Source organism: Tyto alba, unplaced genomic scaffold (assembly GCF_018691265.1).
Source record: "Tyto alba isolate M040663 unplaced genomic scaffold, T.alba_DEE_v4.0 Super-Scaffold_44, whole genome shotgun sequence".
Taxonomy (NCBI): Eukaryota; Metazoa; Chordata; class Aves; order Strigiformes; family Tytonidae; genus Tyto; species Tyto alba.
This window is the reverse complement of record NW_024881320.1, coordinates 7,790,316-7,810,072: the sequence shown is the minus strand read 5'-3', so window position 1 is coordinate 7,810,072 and position 19,757 is coordinate 7,790,316. Positions and strand designations below refer to the sequence as shown.

At 41.4% G+C, this 19,757-nt stretch overlaps 1 protein-coding gene across 3 annotated transcripts in view; it reads left to right on the top strand.

Moving 5' to 3' along the window:
* The first annotated feature begins 5,396 nt into the window (after nt 1–5,396).
* Nucleotides 5,397–19,757, top strand: part of GALNT9 (polypeptide N-acetylgalactosaminyltransferase 9) — a 158,823-nt gene continuing 144,462 nt past the window's right edge. Inside the window, exons 1-2 of one of the 3 annotated variants that reach the window (XM_033008247.2) lie at nt 5,995–6,065; nt 7,958–8,007. Coding sequence is in view for 2 of the 3 variants with exons in the window: in XM_033008248.2 (XP_032864139.2) it covers nt 5,432–6,065 (634 nt within the window). In the remaining variant the exon portion in view is untranslated. Of the gene's footprint in view, nt 6,066–7,957; nt 8,008–19,757 lie in introns of all 3 variants that reach the window. The other 2 variants (XM_033008248.2, XM_033008245.2) reach the window with 2 other exon arrangements.

Below are 19,757 nucleotides of genomic sequence, written 5' to 3'. Positions count from 1 at the left end.
CACAGTGCAGTCTGTGCATTTGAAGAACTGTCCCATGTGCAAGTAGGACTTGCTGCAGTTTTAGAAGGAAGCATCCCAAAATTCCATTTAGAAAACTTCTGTGTAACCTCAATAAGTGACTAATACTGCCAAAATTGAAAGGATGTATGTATCTCTATATATAATTTCTGAAATACGTGTTCTGATTTTAAGGCATCTCATTTGATTTAGGACCATTCTCAAGATGAAGTTAAAATTCAGCACCCCCAGTCTAATCTTGTGGATACTTAATCCCTGTGTTGTGTCTACTACTTTGAGTAGGCCTGCTGGTTATGAATGAAAGTCTTTGCACACTGTAATAGTGACCCCACTATTAAATGCTTATGGCATCAGGCCTGTAATAAGTATAGCAGAGAGGCCATCTTACTAAAGTGAACACATTCATTTTGGTTGAAACCACAGCACGTTGTGTTGTCATTCTGCTCTAAGTAAAGTAGACATTGATTATATTCAGGGCTATTCAGTCACCACACACCTTTACTTTCTGAGCCAGCATAGAATCACTGCATGGAAATCCCTCGTTGCTTTTGGGCTTCCTGCCTTTTTAATGCAGTGAGAAGAATACCAGGCTGGAGATTCCTCTCTGCCTTACCTGGCCACAGCACTTCTGTGCTAGCAATAAGAGGCATTTGGTCAACTGTGAACATGCTCCAAAGCTTCTACATCAACATGAGCAGAGTGGCAGTTTGAAGCTTTAGGGACCTGGAAGTGTCTTGTTGTAAAAGGAATTATTTGGCTGCTGGCCTTCTCATGCCAATATAATACCAGCTTGCCATCTTCTCTGAAGCTGCAGCAGAAAAGATAAGAGGCTGCTTGGAAACATCTCAAGTATGAGACATCTGAGGCTTCCTTATTTATTTCTCTCCTAACTTGCTAGCTAATTTTGCAAAAAACTTTATGTAACTTCCTGTAAACATGATGTTTGTTCAAATCTCTTCTTACAGAGTCTGCTGAAACTATAGTAAGGAGGGGGCTGCACAAATACTAAATTGCACAATTTGGTGGGCTGCAATACCTCTTTGCAACAGGATGAGGGCCTCAGTTCTGTATGCCTGGGTAATTTAACCACAGATCTTAGAATTTGTTATCTGTTTTTGTTGCTGTTTCCTTCTAAATAAGTATTACTTAAAGTAGAAAAATATTAAGCTGTATTAAAATTCTAAGCGATGGGCTAGTAAATGCAGTTGGGATTTCATTAGGAAAATGGTAGGTGATGTTAGGTTTTGTGACAGCTGGAATTTACAATTGCAGATCATCACTTGCATAATATTTTGTCTCTCTTTTTTTTTTTTTTTTTTCTTTAAAGCTAGTGTTCAAATACTTTAAACATCAAAGTTCCCTTCTACACATTATTCATTCTTGCAAATGTCTCATATCGTGCAGTGGAATGATCAGAAAGGTATGCCTCTTTAGATATGGTAAATCAATCTTGTGTCCTTTTGCAAAAGTGGTTGGGAATGATTTTTACGGTTATTAACTTGAATTCTTTTTTTTTTTTTTTTTTTTTTCCTAACATAATCTTTTTAAACTCAAAAAACTTTGAAGCAACTTTTCAATCATTTTCTCTTCTTCTAACCTCTCCCCAAAAGTAAAATCTTACTTATTTTGTTTCATCAGCAGGTCAATTCCTCAATCTATGTCTAGGACATTAAAGTGAAATTCAACAGAAAACATCTCATAAAAAATTGAAACTCATATCGATTATCTGAATATGTACCCACCATACCTCGACCTGTCCAACAGAAGGCATGGTGATCCCAAGGGTTCTGATGGTACTTTGTAGGTCTGACATGGTCTTTTAACATAACTTTTTATAACCACTTTCGGGGAAAACTTGAACTTGTGAAATGTCCAGACAATGATGGTGTGTCTTGGTCGTACTCAGTTGCTATACAATCTACAGTTTTCACTAGCTGGTAAAAAAAATGTGGTTTATCTGTATTGGTTGAAGTTAGCAGCTCCAAATGAACCGGAGTCAGGATGATTTGGAGTCTGTTGACTTGACTAGTTGCATGATGAGCTCTGCAGATAATGGCTGCAAGACCAGTGTTTTAATAAATGTTCTTTTCAAAATCTTTTAGTTTAGTGTTTGACATGAAATTCAACGTCTCTGTGTTCAGAAGCTAAGCAGAACAGGATTGTAAATGCAGAAGCAACTGAAGTTTTCGTTGATATCAATATCTTCATGCCAAGATGGAGTAAGCAAGAGTTAACAGAAGCAAAGATAACTGCTGCAAGATCAACACTGTACAAGACCAAGCACACTTTCAAGGAGAGCCACAGACAATAGCAAGATTTGGGTTTTTATGCTGTTGTTAACTTTGCAGCTTTAGCTATTTAACAGTCCAGTAGCAGCCCAGAAGTGCCTCAAGGCAATAAACCATCTTTTCTACACTAGGGGAGTGGCCTATGACAGATGACTATTTTAGCATGCTGACTGTTTTTTTAGACTCTTTACCTTTGGCTACTTAACATCATCTTCATCTTCAGCCAGCTGTCCTTCATCTAGGTGTTTATTCTGGCTGAGCACAGTGATAGCAGAGAGATGTAAAGAGGATGATCAACTACAGACTGTCATTTGAATGCACAGTATCTTGGTGTTTCTTTATAGCAGCTTTCTAAACCATCTTGGATTATATGGGTGAAAACATGAGGCCTATGGAGGTGAGTAGGAGTAAAAATCAGTAAACAGAGTAATAGTGAGGAAGAGAGAAACTAAATTTGTGTTTTGGAATGGGATTCCAACATTGCCTCTGGCTTGTTCTGTTGACTTGGAACAAGTTACCAATGCCTTCCCATGTTCCCCATTTGTAAGATGGGTCAGGAATCACAGTCGATTGGTATAGCTTCAACAAAAGCATTTTCACTGAAAACCAGGTGTTGCATATATTGATTTTGATCTATTTTTCTTTTGGCAATATAAGCCTGAGGGAAGAAAAATTGGAACCTGACCCTTTTGGGCAGGAAACAGTGGCTTCAGGTCAATGCTGTTGGTGTAAAAACATTTCAAAGCTTTTTGATTTTGTTCCAATGCAAAAAGAAAATACATTTTCTGACCTTGACATTTTTCCAGAAACACTACTGCCATCCTTCAGTCAGCTCTAATAGTATGTCTTTTGCAGCTTGCTTTGAGATTTCTGAATGAACAGTAATCTGTCAGAGCTAACTATTATTTGAATGGTGTCGGGTAAGGTTTCAGTGATATAAGCATATTCGCATGTTCTTCAGTACACACTCTAGACTGTTTTAAGATGACCATTTTAAGAGCATTTACTTAGCAAAAGGAAACAACTGTTTGACCTAAGTCAATCATGGATGAAATCATGTCTTTGAAAGAGCCCTTCTAAAACTGCAGTGATTCAATTAAAACTCCATCAAAACTTAGTAAACTCCCTAAGATAGTTGAAGGTGTTTTACAACTCTTGGGACAAACTATACGCTCATGTCAGGACCCAAGCTGAATTCTTGCAGCCAGTTTGTGAACTTGGAGTTTATAATGGACATAGTGATCTAACAGATTCTTAACCATATCAAGACCAGCAGGTGTTGCTATAATATATTAAATGCTGTGGAGACATCTAATAAGCTACACTTGAGCATTAGTTCAATACGTTTTCTTAAACCAAATTGGTATTTTCTATGAAAACGTAATGCTATGACAGACTTGCAATAAGAATACTACTAAAATAATCAAAACACTGGAAAATTGCAGGTTCTGAGCTTCTTCTGCTGAGCTGAGAGTTTTACTACTGCTTCAGTGAAAGAACATCTGACCCTATATTTAGGTATTATTTGTGTTTAAAAATACAGTACTGTAGAAAGTAGCCAAATCCTGTACATATTTCTGTAGAGATATACCTATTTGCAGGAGATGACACTGCAGAAACCTGTGGCATCTTTTGCCAGTGATTGATTAGATTATGGTGAAACTCCAGTCTAGGCTTGTTCTGCGCTTCTGATCCCTCCAGCACAGGTTTTAATTGGTGATCCCCGTAAGTCAGGGAGAGAATTCCTCTAAGACAGAAACACGTATCTTCTCAAAGAAACTGCACCCTCAGGGGCCTTGCAGAAGGTGAACAACAGGAGGGTCACAAGTGGGACAGCAATGGAGAGTTTATACCTCAGGAAACCCTGAACAGGTCTTGCCAAGTTACAGTAAATCCAGGGAGGTTGTAACTTGTGCTAGAGTTTGGGCTTGGCAGCTCCTGAACTCAAGAAGGAAGAAAGAAAGGAAAAAAAAAATGCCCACAACCAGGATTATATTACAGTATGTGCCCCTCTAAGTGAGATGGTATACAAAAGAGGACCACTGTGAACATGAATTGAGAAGCTGCCAGCTGAAAGGGCTTATTTAATGTCCATAGGTATCAAGCTTAGAGATATTGGTAATTCTTCAGCAGTCACTAGATGTGTGTTTGAGTAACGGCCAAGGCTGCTTCTCTCCACCTGTGTATGATTCTACAATAAGAAAGACATGGACCTGTTGGAGTGGGTCCAGAGAGGAGGCTGAAAAAATTATGAAGGAGCTGGAGCACCTCACCTATGAGGACAGGCTGAGAGAGTTGGGGTTGTTCAGCCTGGGGAAGAGAAGACTCCGGGGGTACCTGACAGTTGCCTGCCAGGGCTTAAAGGGGGCTACAGGAAAGATGAGGACAAACTTTTTTGCAGGGCCTGTAGCGATAGGACAAGGGGTACTGGGTTTAAACTAAAATAGGGTAGATCTAGACTAGATATAAGGAGACATGTTTTACGATGAGCGTGGTGAAACACTGGCACAGGTTGCCCAGAGAGGCGATAGATGCCCCATCCCTGGGAACATTCAAGTCCAGGTTGGACAGGGCTCTGAGCAACCTGGTATAGTTGAAGACGTCCCTGCTTGTGGCAGGGGGTGGACTGGATGACCTTTAAAGGTCCCTTCCAACTCAAAGTATTCTATGATTCTATGTATGCTTGGCAAGACTTCTCTTGCGCGTGTGGATGTGATCCTAGCCGTGTCGCTTCCCGGTAGGATCACTAACAAGTGCTGTACTATGGCTGCTGGGAAAGCCATGGAGCCGAGCGCTTTACGAGCCGTCCCTCGCGCTGGGAGCGCGTTCCAGCTTATTTCCAAGGGTGAGGCAGGTGGGGCATCGCCTCACCTCCAGGGCCTGCACCCCCGGCCAAGGATGCCCTTTGTCCTGCCGGTTCTCCGCAGCTGCCTGTAGCGGGGCTTGGGCAGGATCAGGGCAATGAAAAGAAAATGGCCACTGGTGTCTTCCGTGGGGGAGAAGCACGCAACTCCTTCACAGAGACCCGTCGTACCGAAAGGCCGGGGCTGCGGGGCCGGGGGCGGGAGCCGCGGGCGAGGCGGGGCTGCGCGGCGCTGCGCGGCGGCTCCGCCGTGTGCATGTAGATGAGATTCCCCCGGAGCACGTCACTCCGCACCGGCGCTCTGCGTTTGGGGCGGCGGAGAGCGAGGGCGGGCGAGCGGGAGCCGCCGGAGGAGGAGAGGCGGCGGCGGCGGCGGCGGCTCCGCAGCCGGCAGCGCCTCGGCTCCGCGCCCCGCGCTCCTTGCGCGGCCCCCCGCGCTCCATGCCGCCCAGCCCGCCGCGGCGCGGCCCCCGCGGGGCGAAGGCGGGCGCCGGGCGGGGAGCGGCGCGGCGGTGCTGAAGGACAGCTCCGCTCCGCGCCTCTCCGCGCCCCTCCGCGCCGCCCCGCGCTCCGGGCGCGCCCCGGTGCCGGGTGGCCGCCAGGCCGCCGGCCGCCGCGCCTTGATGTGCCCCCCGCCACCGCGCCGGCGGCTCCCATGGCGGTGGCACGGAAAATCAAAACTTTGTTGACGGTGAACATCTTGGTCTTCGTGGGCATCATCCTCTTCTCCGTCTACTGCAGGATCCAGGACCGCTCCCAGGAGCTGGTGCAGATCGTCCGGAGCGCGGACCGCCGGGCCAGGAGCCGCGGCGCCAAGGTGGGCAGCCTGGCCGACAGGGAGGCCATCCTGCAGCGCCTGGACCACCTGGAGGAAGTGGTCTACAACCAGCTCAATGGTACGCAGGGCTGGGAGGGGAGGCTGCACCAGTCCCGAGGTGCCCAGTGTCCTGGGAGGGTGCCGCAGGTTGGGGAAGAGCCCCCAAAGTGCTTGCTCACGGGGGAGGGAAGCTGGGGTACCGTACACACAGACCCCACTGCTGAAGTGCTGAAAACAAAGGGAAAGGGGGGGCTGGAGGGATTTGTTGAGCCCCCAGATCTGGGTCCAAAGTCCGGACTTTCTCAATAGATGCAAAGTTAAGGAGGCTGCAGAGTTCATGGGTTGAAGAATTGGTGGAAGTCCCTATGAACTGTACCAGGCTTCACAGTTTGCCTGGATATATTAACTCTGCATGGGTAGGTGTCTGTATAGCAAATACACAGTTAGGGTATAGCTGGAAGTCATATACTTGGTCTCAGAACTTCTTTAAAAACATTCTACCGAGTTCTTACACTGATACTTTTAATGGTCTGTTTAAACATAGCACCCATATGTTTCCTTAATGACTTTGCCATTTAAATTTGTTATTATCTTTGGTGAGGAGGGGAAGCATCCACCACTTCTTTTTATGACATACTGTTCTAATTCACCAGCCTTGAAATATCTTGGTAGGTAAGAAAAAACCCTTCCAGGGTAGTTAGAACAGGCTAAGTCATAAAAGTTGTTATAGGACAACTAACCATTTCATATAGAAACTAATTCTTCAAAACAAGTGCATTTGTATTTGCATAGATTTGTGAAGTTATAAATGTGGAATATCAAAGAAATAAGTATGTGATTAAATACATCAGTGCTTTGGACAAGAGAAGGCTGAAGGAGTGAACTTTTACATAAAATTGTAATATAAATGTGTCTAGCACCAAGTAAACCTTCCAGTGTAAATATGTTTAAGTATACCAAATGTGCTTCTAGGCTGCTTGTGAAAATCTTACTCGTAACATTGATTTAACAAAGGCTACTGTAGTCTCAAAATGCAGACAAATAGGAGGGTTAAGATAAAGTCTATTTCCTATTACTACTTTCTGAATGACTGTATGAATCTAAGTAGGTTAGGCTGTTATGGTAATACACAGTCTATGCCTGCAAGTGTTACAGAACAGGCATCCCCTTACGCACTCCTCTGTATAAACAGGGAAGAGAGAAGGGGAATGTGGAGTGTGGGTGTTAGTCACAAAAATACACATTCATGAATTAGAGGGAAAGTGTCAACAGCTGTGTTTCCCAACCATATTTTGGAGCGGTTTTGAAGAATGTAGGATTTTAGAGGGAAATCCTCCTCCCAGTTTCAACAAAGCCATAGAGTTCCCAAACTAAATTAGATCAGTCCCCAAGCTATATCCATTGTAGCTCAACTGAATGGGGATTTTTGGCCCAAATTGATTTGTTCTCAGTGTTATTCATAGGTGAGACTATGGGTAGGATTTATCTGCTCTGAGCTCATCTCGGCGTATCATCCCCTGGAGAATCAGCAGGAGTCCTTAATGTACCAGGCAGGCACCATTGCACGTAATGATAGTGGCTTCACAATAAACAGGAAGTTCTCTGTAAAGTGTGCCTCTATTTTGCGGACTTTTCTTCTTCTTTTTTTGACTTGGTTTGTAGGATATGGAACTTCATAGTGAAATTACTTGAACTTAAATGTTATGTTGCTTCTTCAGGTCATAATAAACACTGCTGGCAGTTTCTTCTTGAAAGTTCTTACACAGGAAAATACAGAAAGTTTTTCAAGCTGAGCTGTTCAGATTTCCTATTCATTTCCATTCAGTTTTTTCTCTGACACAGTTGGTTTTCTTATTACACAGTGGTACATTAACACAATTGATTATTTCATCATCATTGTGAAAAAATACTTTGTCATTTTCTTTTCTTCCCCCCCCCCCCCCCCCATCCTGTGGCAACAAAACTGGGAAGTCCTAAAAAATTAGGAGGTGCCTCACTGAAATCATCGGAGTTGCATCACTGTAAGTGAAATCAAGATCAAGCATTTGTGTTTGGGTTTAGCTCACTGATACTCCGTTTTTAATATCATGACTCATTACTTATGCCATTAATGGGCATAATGCTGCTTTAGCAGCATTGAGATTCAAGGGATCCTGTCTGTGACAATGCTCTACCATGTCTCGCAGCAAGGCTGCTATTACAGAAGCACTCTGTCTGCTCTGGAGCTGAGCAGTTTCATCCTAATGTCGAGGAAGGTTTCCCAGACATTATCCTGTATACTGTTTTATCACAAGGCGAGAGAGCCATCTGAGGCCTTCTTGGATGTTACTTTTTCATGAGGTGGGTCAAAGTCGCTTTTATACAGAGAGACATACATGGATAGATAGTTTTTATTCATAAGGAATATGAATTCCTTGAATACCCAGAACTCCTGCAAGCACCAGGAGTTTGAATCCATCTCAGTGTTATTGTTACAATAGATCTGTCCAGATCAGTATTTCGGTTTTCTACTCTTGTGTCTTTCTATATTGAGATTAGGAAATTTAGAGCCACCTATTAAGTATTGTTTATTTTTGGTAATAAAGTCTCAGTGTTCTTTTATTTTATTTTTCTCTTCTGTTCGGATAAGTCCTAAACTGGCAAGGCCTTACCTGGATTTTCTAGAGACTCTGTTGAAGATCCAGTGCAATAGAAAGACACTTCTATGAGAGACCAGCCCTACAGATGTAGCTATACAGAATTTTGTTACTGTCACACTTGTTTCCATGCAATCAGATAAATATTATTTGAAATTGTACCTTCTGCAAGGAAAAATAAACACAAGCAGTGATGTTACAGGTGTATCAAGAGGCAACCTAAAACTGATCACCAGAGAACTCATTAGCTTTTCAGTCGGAATAAAAACTGTGCATACAATGTTTGCAGAGGTGTGTGTAGAATGCAGAGGACCACGCATGAAAGTCAGTAGAAAACTGGTCCTTGCAATTATCTGTGGCAGAACAAGAATTTTTAGAATAGAATGAATGAGAATTGCCATGATTCCCTTCAGAGTTGTGCAGACATACACCCAAACAATAGATTTCAGTAGGCTCATGGTTTGGTTTTCTACCAACTTGGAAAAGTAGTATTTCTGAAAGCTTTATTTACGCTCAGCTGCTGTTGGTTTTGGTGGAAGTAAATGAACGGAGCGTGGAAAGGAGAAGGAGAATGATGAAACATGTCTATGGAATTTTCTTGGTGAAACTTTATATTACCTCTTAATATTTGACTTTGGCTATAACATTTATTTTGAAAAACTGAGTTGTTCTAGATCTAGTTCATTAATCTATATCTTTTTTCATTTTGACTGTGGTATTTCTACTGACGGATGTGATTTATTGTTGGTCAACACAAAACTAATGCCAGATAGACTTAGTAGCAATTCATGAAATAGCATAATGATAACACCTTATTATTTTCTTCCTTTGAGTCTACTTTTTGGAAAGAAGAAAAAATGAAAAATATTTAATTGACTGAATTTTTCCCCTAATCAGTTTTGCATCTGAGTCTGTTGCTAATGATTTACCATAGAGGATAAAGAATTTTTGATGCCCCAAGTAGAGCCTAACCTTTCATGCCAAAAGCAATTGAAGGGTCAGACTACAATTTCACTGTAATTGCTTTTTTCCCTTTTCACTGTCTCTTTCCAGTAAAACACAACAATCAATACAGCATGTAATTAGATTTCATTCAATCTGCAAAGATTAAGAGAGTTTTCATCTTCTCATTATGTATGCTCACATCATGTCTTCCTACCCATGGCTTCTACATTAGACCTCTTTGACCTGTTCTGTTGCAGACATGGAGGGATAAATCTGGAGTATTTCCTTGAATTTGACAGATTATGATTCTTTACACATCATAATTTGATTTTGCTCTCTTTGTGGAGATTAAATACAATAGCAATTTCCAGTGTGATAAATGGGTTTTATATTGCATATGCATTTCATGGAGGAGGCTGGGGAAAAAATGTGGACAATTCACATAATTGCAGCACAGAGGCTTAAAATGATGGAAATAGCAGGTCCTGGGTGCAGAGGACTGATTCGTGCAGACTGTGACTCCTGATTTTTAGAGTGTACTGGAAGCAAAGTGATTGCATTTAAAATTCAGCCTGGCAATCTGCATACTTAAAAGGTACCTTAAAAGGTGTTTTTAAAAGCACAGTTTATTCTTTGTAGGCTTGGGACTGGTTGAAAATGGTTCCAAATTTCCACATCAAAAGCAAGGGTTGGGAACAAGCTGCAAATAGATCATACAAATGTCCACATCAGATTTGTCAAAAAGAAGCTGTTATAGCTGGCAACTTTCAGTTGAAGAGTAATTCCTTTTGCAGAGAAGAGAGGTAAAGCCACATGTTCATGGGGGAACGCTAAGTGTGACTGCCAGCCTTGCATTAATGAAACTGCACCTTCTCATACCCACATACAGATTCTTATGTTGTAACTAATTCTATTTAATTTGTGTATGCTATTATTAATTTATTTTTTAATGCTGATATTACTGTCTGATGCTAATATGCATCTGACAAAAGTAGCACATAATTATCTCCAAAAGTATCAGCTTGCTTATGGGGACCACTCTCAGCCATGTGCTTTCCTTTTCCTAGTGAGTATCTTCTTCACGTGGTCTCATTTTGAGGATTTTTTTAAGAAATTCAAAGTTGGGTGAAGACAGGAGTGAAAAATATAAACTTTTTTTTTTTTTTAAGTTAGGCTGCAGTATATTGGTATACCACACATTATAACAAGTATTTTCAATTGTTATGGATCAGTTGCTTGAGCTTAGGTAAGTAACTATTGTTACAGGCCTGACTTTCTGTATTGCAAAGAGATGGTCCAGTCCAAAGGACTGATTTCTACTTCACATTGGCTTTAGTTGTGTTAGTCTTCTTTCAAGAAGGCTGAGATTTTATTACCCAAAATAAGGGAAGAAAACATCATGAGGCAATATTTAGATAGCCCCTATAATAATATAAGGTAATATTTGGAATAGTATTACTCTATTTAGGCACTTAAGGAAGAACAGGTATAAAGGTTTGGTAATAAAAAAAAGGGTAAATCTCTTTTATAAAACAGGAAAAATTGCATTCAATTCTTCAAAATATTGACAAATACAGAAAATGTATCTCCATTCCAGCAGCACATCACTGATTTTAAAGTCTCTCCCTGTGCTCTGTGTTTTATATACTGGTAACTACTTTTTTTGTGTAATGTTGCTGCTTTTTTTTTTTGTTTGTAGCTGGGAGGAAAGTTTATTTTGACAGAAAAATCATGTGGTAATTTCATCATTGACTCATCTATTTGTGTAGAACTTGAATCATTTGTACTATATAGGATTAAAAGCAATGTTTACAGCAGTGGAAAGAAAATCTTTGACTGATGTTTTTGTTGCCTTTTAGGAAGTATTCCAGTTAAGTTTCTTTCCAATTCTTTGTAGATGCGACTGGAGTTGGAAAAGCAAATACAGGTCTGTCATCTTTCTAGCAAAGAGCTGCAATGTGGTTCTTGCACATCTATAACTACCGTTTAGGTTTAGAGGATTAGAAAACCTGGCTTTAACTCAATACCCTTGATAATGAGAGGTGGGGTTTTTATGAGTTGGGGGGGATTGTTTATTTGATTTTTTAGTAAGTAAAGGCAGGTAGTAGTTAAACCAAGAGCATCATTTAAGAATGCAGTTCAGCCACTGAGTACATGGCTCTTCTCCAAAGAAATAATAAGATTTATGAAAGGAAGGAAAAGAAATGAGTCATGTTTAACAAATCTTCCTTTTATTAATGCCCCACTCTAACCTTACTAATGGGTACTCAGTCTCTCTTTCTCAGTATACTTGGCATACTTTTTTATTATTGTTATTATTTGTAGCGTTCTTTCACTGGGTAGTCATTTCCATCACTTAGTTTAAACTAACGAACTGAAAGGGGAAAAAAAAAAAACAAAAAAAAAAGCCTGTGATGTTCTGGATAATAGGAAGGAAGAAAGCCAGTGACAGCAGAGCAACTTCCAACCTTGTTGTAGTCCTATTGATCAAAACTGTCCTCTGAAATAAGAGAACTTTAGCTTCTGAGAAAGAAAGCCAAGCAGAGATCCTCCCGCTGACCCAAAGTCATCTTCTCCTGAGAGCACACAGCTAACGCAGCCAAGTGCTAATTGGATGTGTATATGAGTTGTGTCTGCTTTTCCTAAACCCCATGGCTATGGTGCCACGAAAATGGCTGTGAACGTCTGAAAGCCTCATAGGTGGAGGCAAAACCCATTTCAAGAACAGCATGGCAGATACAAACAGAATGAAAATTGTCTTTCTGCCTTATAGTTTTTATCCTTTCAGGTGTTCTGGAGTATCCAGGTTTCCTAGACAGTTTTGAAGACAAGCTACAGCACAACTTACACTTGCTGGCTATTCAGCAAGTCATGTATGACATAAAAAGTACCCGTAGCAAGGCCATCTCCAGAGCCAAGATTTGCTTGTCTTACGGAACAGAAGGGAGTAATCAGGGAGCAGCATGATGCAACTTGGTCTCAAGTCCTCTCATTTAGCTGGGGTTACTTTGAGTTTAAATGCACAGTAGTACTGCTGGGAATGAAGGTGACAATCTTGGTTCTGTAATTTATTTCTCAGTCTAATCTGCTAGTCATTTGAGTTCTTGTTTGCAAACTCTCCTGTACACTGAACAGTATGGAATTTCACCTGGCGAAGATAGCTGCAAAGCTTGAAAGGTATCATCTTTTCAGTGTTGGCTTACCTCTAATTTCTGTCCTGTCTTCTTTCACTGCTCACAATATCTGCGCTGGTAGCATAGAAAAGTGTGGCATGGATAATCTGTATGACTTCTCTGGCCTTGGTTTTTTGAACTCTGAAGCAGTAGGAAAGGGCCTTCATCTGCATTAACAAGAGGTCCTCTGAAAAAGAGAGAATGGAGGATGGCATTATTACTTGTGGCAAAATGGTCCTTTCTTCAAATTGAGCTTCACCAGCTGGCTTGCTGAAGTGATATCACGCCTGTGATTGGGTGTAGATCTAAATGGAGTGAGCTGTGTGTGTATATGCAAGTCTGTAGATGTCCAAGGAAGCGGTATTTTGGAGCTGAGTTCTGCTTTTTTATCCCTGTTTGACATTCTCCTCCCACAGTAAGGGAAGTGGGCTTGTGCTTCCGTGGTCCTTTGCATTAGATTTTATTTCACCTGCATTAGCTACTGTGGGCTCATTGCTTTGCATGGCAAGACAGTGCAGCAGCACTTTCTGTGGGAAATCCAGTGGAACATGCAGAGGAGCTCTCACACCAGTTTCCGACCCCTCTTACTGCATTTGTCAGGCCATTTAATTTCTGAATAATTGTGTGTGTTTATGCCTCTTATGTCATCTGGCTGAAAGGTATCCTGAGAGGGCTCGCTTCAATGTCTATAGACAAGTTTGCATATCTTCTAGTAAGAGGAAGAAATGGATGTCCTCAGGATAAAATAAACGCAAAATGCACTTGCTGTTCGCCATCAGGCTAAATTACTCTGTGTCCTTTCTGCGTAGCCTTGCAAAGCTGTCTTGTGAAGCAGATGTGGCCACCTGCCTCTCCCTTTATTTTACCTCAATGACTTGTTTTGAGGGATCTGCTCTTAAGCCAAGGATGAGCATGGGACCATGAATTGTTTTGTATCCTCAGTGAGGGGATTTCTTAGTGAAACAATGCAGTGGAAAGAAAAAATATATATATATATATTTTATTGTTTTTTTCTAAGTATGTCCTTGATTACTGGCTTTTGAGGAGAGTCCAAGGGCAGCTGCAGGGTAGATAGATGAGGAGACAATAGACTGATTCTGCTTTGTCATCATGAACAGTGTGGACATGTAGTTTTCTCAGGGACTGAAGAGTTGTCTAGGTAAATGAGCAAAACATTTTTAGAAAAGGTGAGAATATAGTTTTCTGAATATTTTAAGCCTTGCACCACCTCCTATGGAGCCATTCTGTAGAAGCCCTTTTGCTTCCTACCACAGTCTGATTTATACTTTTAATACTTGAGCTGTAATTTGCATGTCATCCTGGGAGAATGGGCAATGATTAAGAAAACTAAACCAAGGAAAAGGTTTTTGAAAGGCCTTCTCTAAGCACTGCTACTTAAAAATGGTTCTGTCAGGCAGGGGTATTTGATGTCAGAATACTACAGGAGAGAGTTACCTATTTCACATCATCGTTTAGAAATCACATCTAAATAACCCAAACTCAGTGCATGAAAACACAAAGGAACATGTTGGGTGTCTGTGATTCTCTAGTGCTTTTGCTTCAATCTTAAACTCCTGGGCTAAATGTTAGAGCAAATGCCCGAGAGGCTGCTGTAATGCCAGTATCTGTCTTGGGTTGAATAGCTGCTGTAAAATGTGTAGCACTGGCAAAAAACATGCTGTCCCCCAACAGATCCTTGTGCTGCCTTCCTCCCTGCAAGGCCAAGACACGTCTGTGGAAAGAAGCTGCTGATGTAAAGGCCTTTGTTACCCGTGTGCCACTGGACTCTGCTCCAGGAGGGACAGTTCCTCAGCTGAACAGATCACTGCTTTCCCCTCTTCAGGCAATAAGCTGTGGCAGGAGGGAGAGGAGAAGATCTGAGTCTGTGTAGGCAAAAGGCTACGTTTGGAACTTGGTTATCTACATATTACTTACATTTCAGAGCTACTTATACAGGCAATCCAGTTACTTTTACTGGAGCACTCATAAGTGCTCACTAGCATAAGGATCTCACACACTTTGTAAGGCATGACAAACTGGGCTTGCTAGAGTTGCATTTGAATTACTACTTGGTAAAAAGTCTCCCAGCTAGGCTTTAATGCCTGATAAACTGATCAGGGAAGAAAATGAATCCTGCCAGGTCTCTCCCTTCTGTGAAGTTCTTTAAATATTCAGATACTGTGAAACACAAGTACTACCTACGGAGGTTCACGCAGGGCTGTGTTAGACTAGGCAGAGATACATGTGAGGGGTATCTTCTGTCATAGACTTCATAGACTGGTGAAACAGAGAGCTGGTCTCTGGGATTACGAGTGTATTACTAGCTTTTGGCCCTAGGGAGAACAGTTAAAGATCGTGTCTGTGATACAGTCAGCAGCTGTGTTTAGTCGAGAATCTAAGGCACAAATCTGACACTACTTTCTAAGCAAACTGCAGATCCTGCCAACCTCTGTTTTGCTGTCAGCAGTGCATTGTGTGGACAGTGACAGATATTGCTGGTTGGACGGGGTAACTTGCTCAAATAGATTTTTATGCCTGCAGCAATGATCCAAATTCTCTTCAGCTCACCCATGCACGTAGTCCTATTGAAGTCAGTTGCCTAAATTCATCCATGCTATTGATCCAGAAGCATCAGCACAGCCAGTAGTTATCAGCATAGTAACTCCAGTAGTAAATCTGACCAAATGAAGGTCCTTCTGCCACAGTATGAGCAGTATCTTGGCTAGTTATGATGATGTATATGTAGTATAAAGGATTAATTCATGCTGTGTCCCTATACTACTTCAGTATGGTTGAGTACAGGATCGTTCCTCCTTGAAGGGTTTGGAGTGATTACCCTTTCTGGTATAGATCTGGCGAGCTTTATATTTCTACCTCTGACCCCTACTACTGCAGTCTTTGATTGCTTCTGTGTTTGCACTGTTTGGCTTCAGTTTGCATTTTGCAAAAAGAAGTACACAGACCAGGAGGTCAGATTAGCAGCCTTATCATGGCTGTCTTGCTCCTGGTATATGAGCAAGCTTTGTTCAGAGATTGATTTATCTGTTTTTGCAACACTGCACAGTACTATCTACCTGCAACGGAGCAAAACTGAATCCTTTTCTCGCACCGTGTCTGTTACGTATGCTGCGGTACACAACCCCCCAGCCTCAGCTACTGTCTGTGCTCCCATGGACAGACCTCCTCCATCCCTCAACCTGCATGGTAGAAGCCCTTCACTTTTGACCTTAAAGATCTGCTTCTGCCTATGATAATTTTTGTTTCAATTTGACAGTACTGGGGAAATTGGTGCCTAACTCATGGAGTCTAACTGGGACCCAAAGCTAGGCTTTTCCTCAAGATTTGGTTGAATAAGTACTTTTAGTGTGCATATGCAATTAAATGCACATGGGTTATCTGCAGCCTAGCTGAATGCTTTAACCACTAGTATATTGCTTAAAAAATAAAAACAAAAGGAGGATCATATAACTTTCCCTTTCCTTTAGGTGAAGAATAAGGTATCTGCTGCATTCTTTAGAGCTGTGGGTCTTATGTGGGCAAATGTTTTCAGACTTCAAAGCAAGGACGGGACTTCTTATTCCCATCTTTTCAATATCCTCTGTTGACTAACCCCCTCCCGAGCCTCAGCCAAAGGTTTGATCTCTCCCTGGAGGGAGAGGTGGTCCTTCCTGCAAGCACTCAGCTTGGACCCAAGATGTTAGCACCTAGGAATTATCCTCAGTGTGTTAGAGCACTTTGGAATGCATCAAAAACTGGAACTTGTGCAAGGTCACACACAGTCTCCAGTTCCTGTTTCCCACAGCCCAGACTAGCATCCTAGCCAAAGTACTGCCATACCATTTGCAAAGCAGAAGGGACTTTGTTGCACGGGAGCTCATGTTTCTTGGAAGGTATCCATCATGACAGTTGGAAAGCCCTCTCCTGCAATACTCTGGCATTTTTGGTGGGGTGATAGGGTTAATTGGTTGTTTTTCATTTGGATTCTTTATGCTGGTTTTGTATTTTATTTGGCAATGGGGCCTTACTGCCCTTTTAGAAATTGAATTTATTTTTTTCTACAGCTCTCATATGCCTCTAGGATGTGAAGCTTTTGTAAATAAAAAATGTATTTTTTGTTATATTAACTCATTTTCAAGCAAGTCTTGTGTTGTAGAAAAGATTGGTGGTATTCTTTCCTGTGCATACTGAACTGAAGGCAGTGATAAGACTAAAAATATCCCCAATTGAAATCACATTGTATAACCCAAAGGTTATACAGGATTAAAATTTCCAGTCACTTTATAAATTCCTTGTAAGGCAGATTTCTAGTCATCCAGCCATGTGTAAAGTGAGTCTGCTGGTAGCTGCAAGATTTTGCATCTGCAAAACTCAGTCCCATTGGTGACTACCACAAGAAGAAACCTGTTGATGAAAGATGCTGCTACCCATTGTTCTGGTGTCAGCTGGCCAACAAGGCTTACATATCCCGGTGTTATTTGTGTTACAAGCACTGTACTGGAGGTGCTGAGCAGGGACTAGGTACTGTTCACACCTCTAATAGGAAAAACAGATTTTTGCTGCACAGAGCTGTTAATCCTAAAACATGATGATAGATTGCAGGTGGCTCCATGTAACAGATGGAGTGGAGTATGAGGTAAGAGTGAGCTGATCATGTTCAAATTATTAAACAACCTAATACTAAGCTGCCCAACTGCTGAAATAGTTGAATGCTTACAACTTACACAAGTGATGAGTGGGTTTGGCTTGGAAAAATGGGTGGTTGAGTGGTTTAGGTGTTAGCCTGTGTTAACCTTGGGTTTGGAAACCACTTTTTTTTTATAGTTCTGTTACGTAATTTCTGTGTCACATGTAGAATCCCCAGAATCCAGGTCTGTGGATTTAGACTGCTGACTTCCAGCACCAAAATGGGCCACCAAATGCTCCACTGGAGCCTCCTTCTGTATTTCTTCCTGGTGACCAGTCTTTTTTCATACTTTTTAATGATCTTTTGCATTTGCTAGAAGTTGTAGCACTGTTAACACTTGAAGACTATCTTTTGTTTGTTCACTGCTAGTATTGTAGAGAGCACTGAAAAGATTTTCAGGTATTAATTAGAAATTTCCCATCTTTCTTCAATTTAATATTTGGCAAACTCACTTAATATATCCTTCCTGGGGTACTCCTTTAGATGTAGACCTGGACACGTTAGTGCCTGCACTGAACACTTTGCTCTCAGCTACTCCAGCTTTGAATACACAAAACCAATAATCCTTTATTTTAGACCTGTGCCAGCCTGATCCTTCTCCTGAAACAGATCCATCTGGATCAATGCATTTTCATTCAGCAGAAAATTAATTCTGAAACGGAAGTGGCTTTTATAATGCTAGTATCCAGTGGGGTTAAATGTTAACCCTTCTGTTTTCTGAAAGAGTCAGCTTTGTATTGTTCCCATATTCACAGCCATGTTCCCATTTCAGGCCCACAAAACTCTAAGCCAGGCTGCAAAGAGCCTTCTTAGATGAGGTCAGGGAATTAAGCATTTATTCTCTGATTCATTCTGAACCTGATCTGCCTAAGAACTGTATTCTTTGTCTCCCTCTTTCTGTCACACATTAAAAAGTTCACAGAGTAAGATTTTTAAGTCTTTCTTGCACACTGAGAAGAGTGAAGAGAAGATACATAGAAACGGAGGAGAAATATTCATGAGGGAACAAAGACATGGCCTACCTTTGAAGCTGGGATGGTGCAGTTTGGCATGCCAATGGATGCAGGCTGAGTGATGCAGCCCTCAGAGAAGGCACTGATCATTGAAGAGGGAATTTTTGCATATGATACAGGACTACTTGTTTAGGCATCTCTCGGCCTTTAATCATACTGACGAGAAGCTGGAGCACAAATACTGCTGTCTTAGAGACACAGTGGAGGTTGTGGAAGAATGAGGCCAGCTAAATACTTTGTAAAATTCTTCGTATTAAAGTTGCTTGTAATTGATAAAGTAAGCATGGTATTAGTGAACTGGAGTCAGTGTCTGTTCATAAGTCATGGCAGGACTGCTCTAACCCTAAGGAGTGGTGAAGTTCCCCGTTGCAGCCCAATGTACAGCAGGGTGTTCTGGTAAAGCCCGTAACAGTTTGACAGTTCATGTTAACGTAGAGTGTTGATAACTATTCTGGACCAGAATTTCAAGTGGTGAAAGCTATCTCTTGCATAGCCTACTTATTGCACTATAGTAGCAAGATCAAAATTGGGCCCAAAGGACAAGACAGCTAATGCGGGATCAATGCCAATTAGACATCACTAGGTGATGCTCTGTGTGATGGTAGGCTGAGATAGTGCAGCCTACAGAGGCTATCAGAAAACAAAACTGGATATTTCTGGATATAAATTTATTTTAGAAAAAGAAGTCAGCATATGATCTTTTGGTTTTGTCCCTGAACTGAAAGATCTATTCGATGGATGATATTGCATGCCTATGGCTTCTCTATGCTAGATACGAGTGTCTCAGCATATGGTTGGGAAACTAGAGGTTGATTATTTTCAAAAGTATTTTGACAGATACTGAACTGCAAATTCCCTGTTTAAAAAAAACAAAACAAAACAAAACAAACAAAAAAAAAACAAACCCACAAACCAAAACCAAAACAAAAAGGGTTTGTTTGGTACTCTGCTGATGAGGCTGTGTGCATTTGGAATCATACTTTGCTTTGCTTTTCTTTCAGAGGTAGGGAGGGAAAAGCCACTCCTACTATAAACAATCAGAATGATTAATTTCTTAAATGCCAGGAGAAATAAGCATTGTTGCATGGAGTGGTATGTCCTGCTGTCATGGTGCCTCATCTCTAATTCTGTGTCTCTCGGTTTCTTAAGGGAAGAAGTGATGATTTAGCAAGTCAGGCATTTCCATGTGAATTTTCTTTAACATGGTATCTTTACAGGGGAAATAGTTTTAAATGGGGTCACAGACATACCTTATTATTTCATTAGGAATCTCCTAATCTGTGACCAAAAAGCATGATGTTTTATCACTTAATCTGCTTC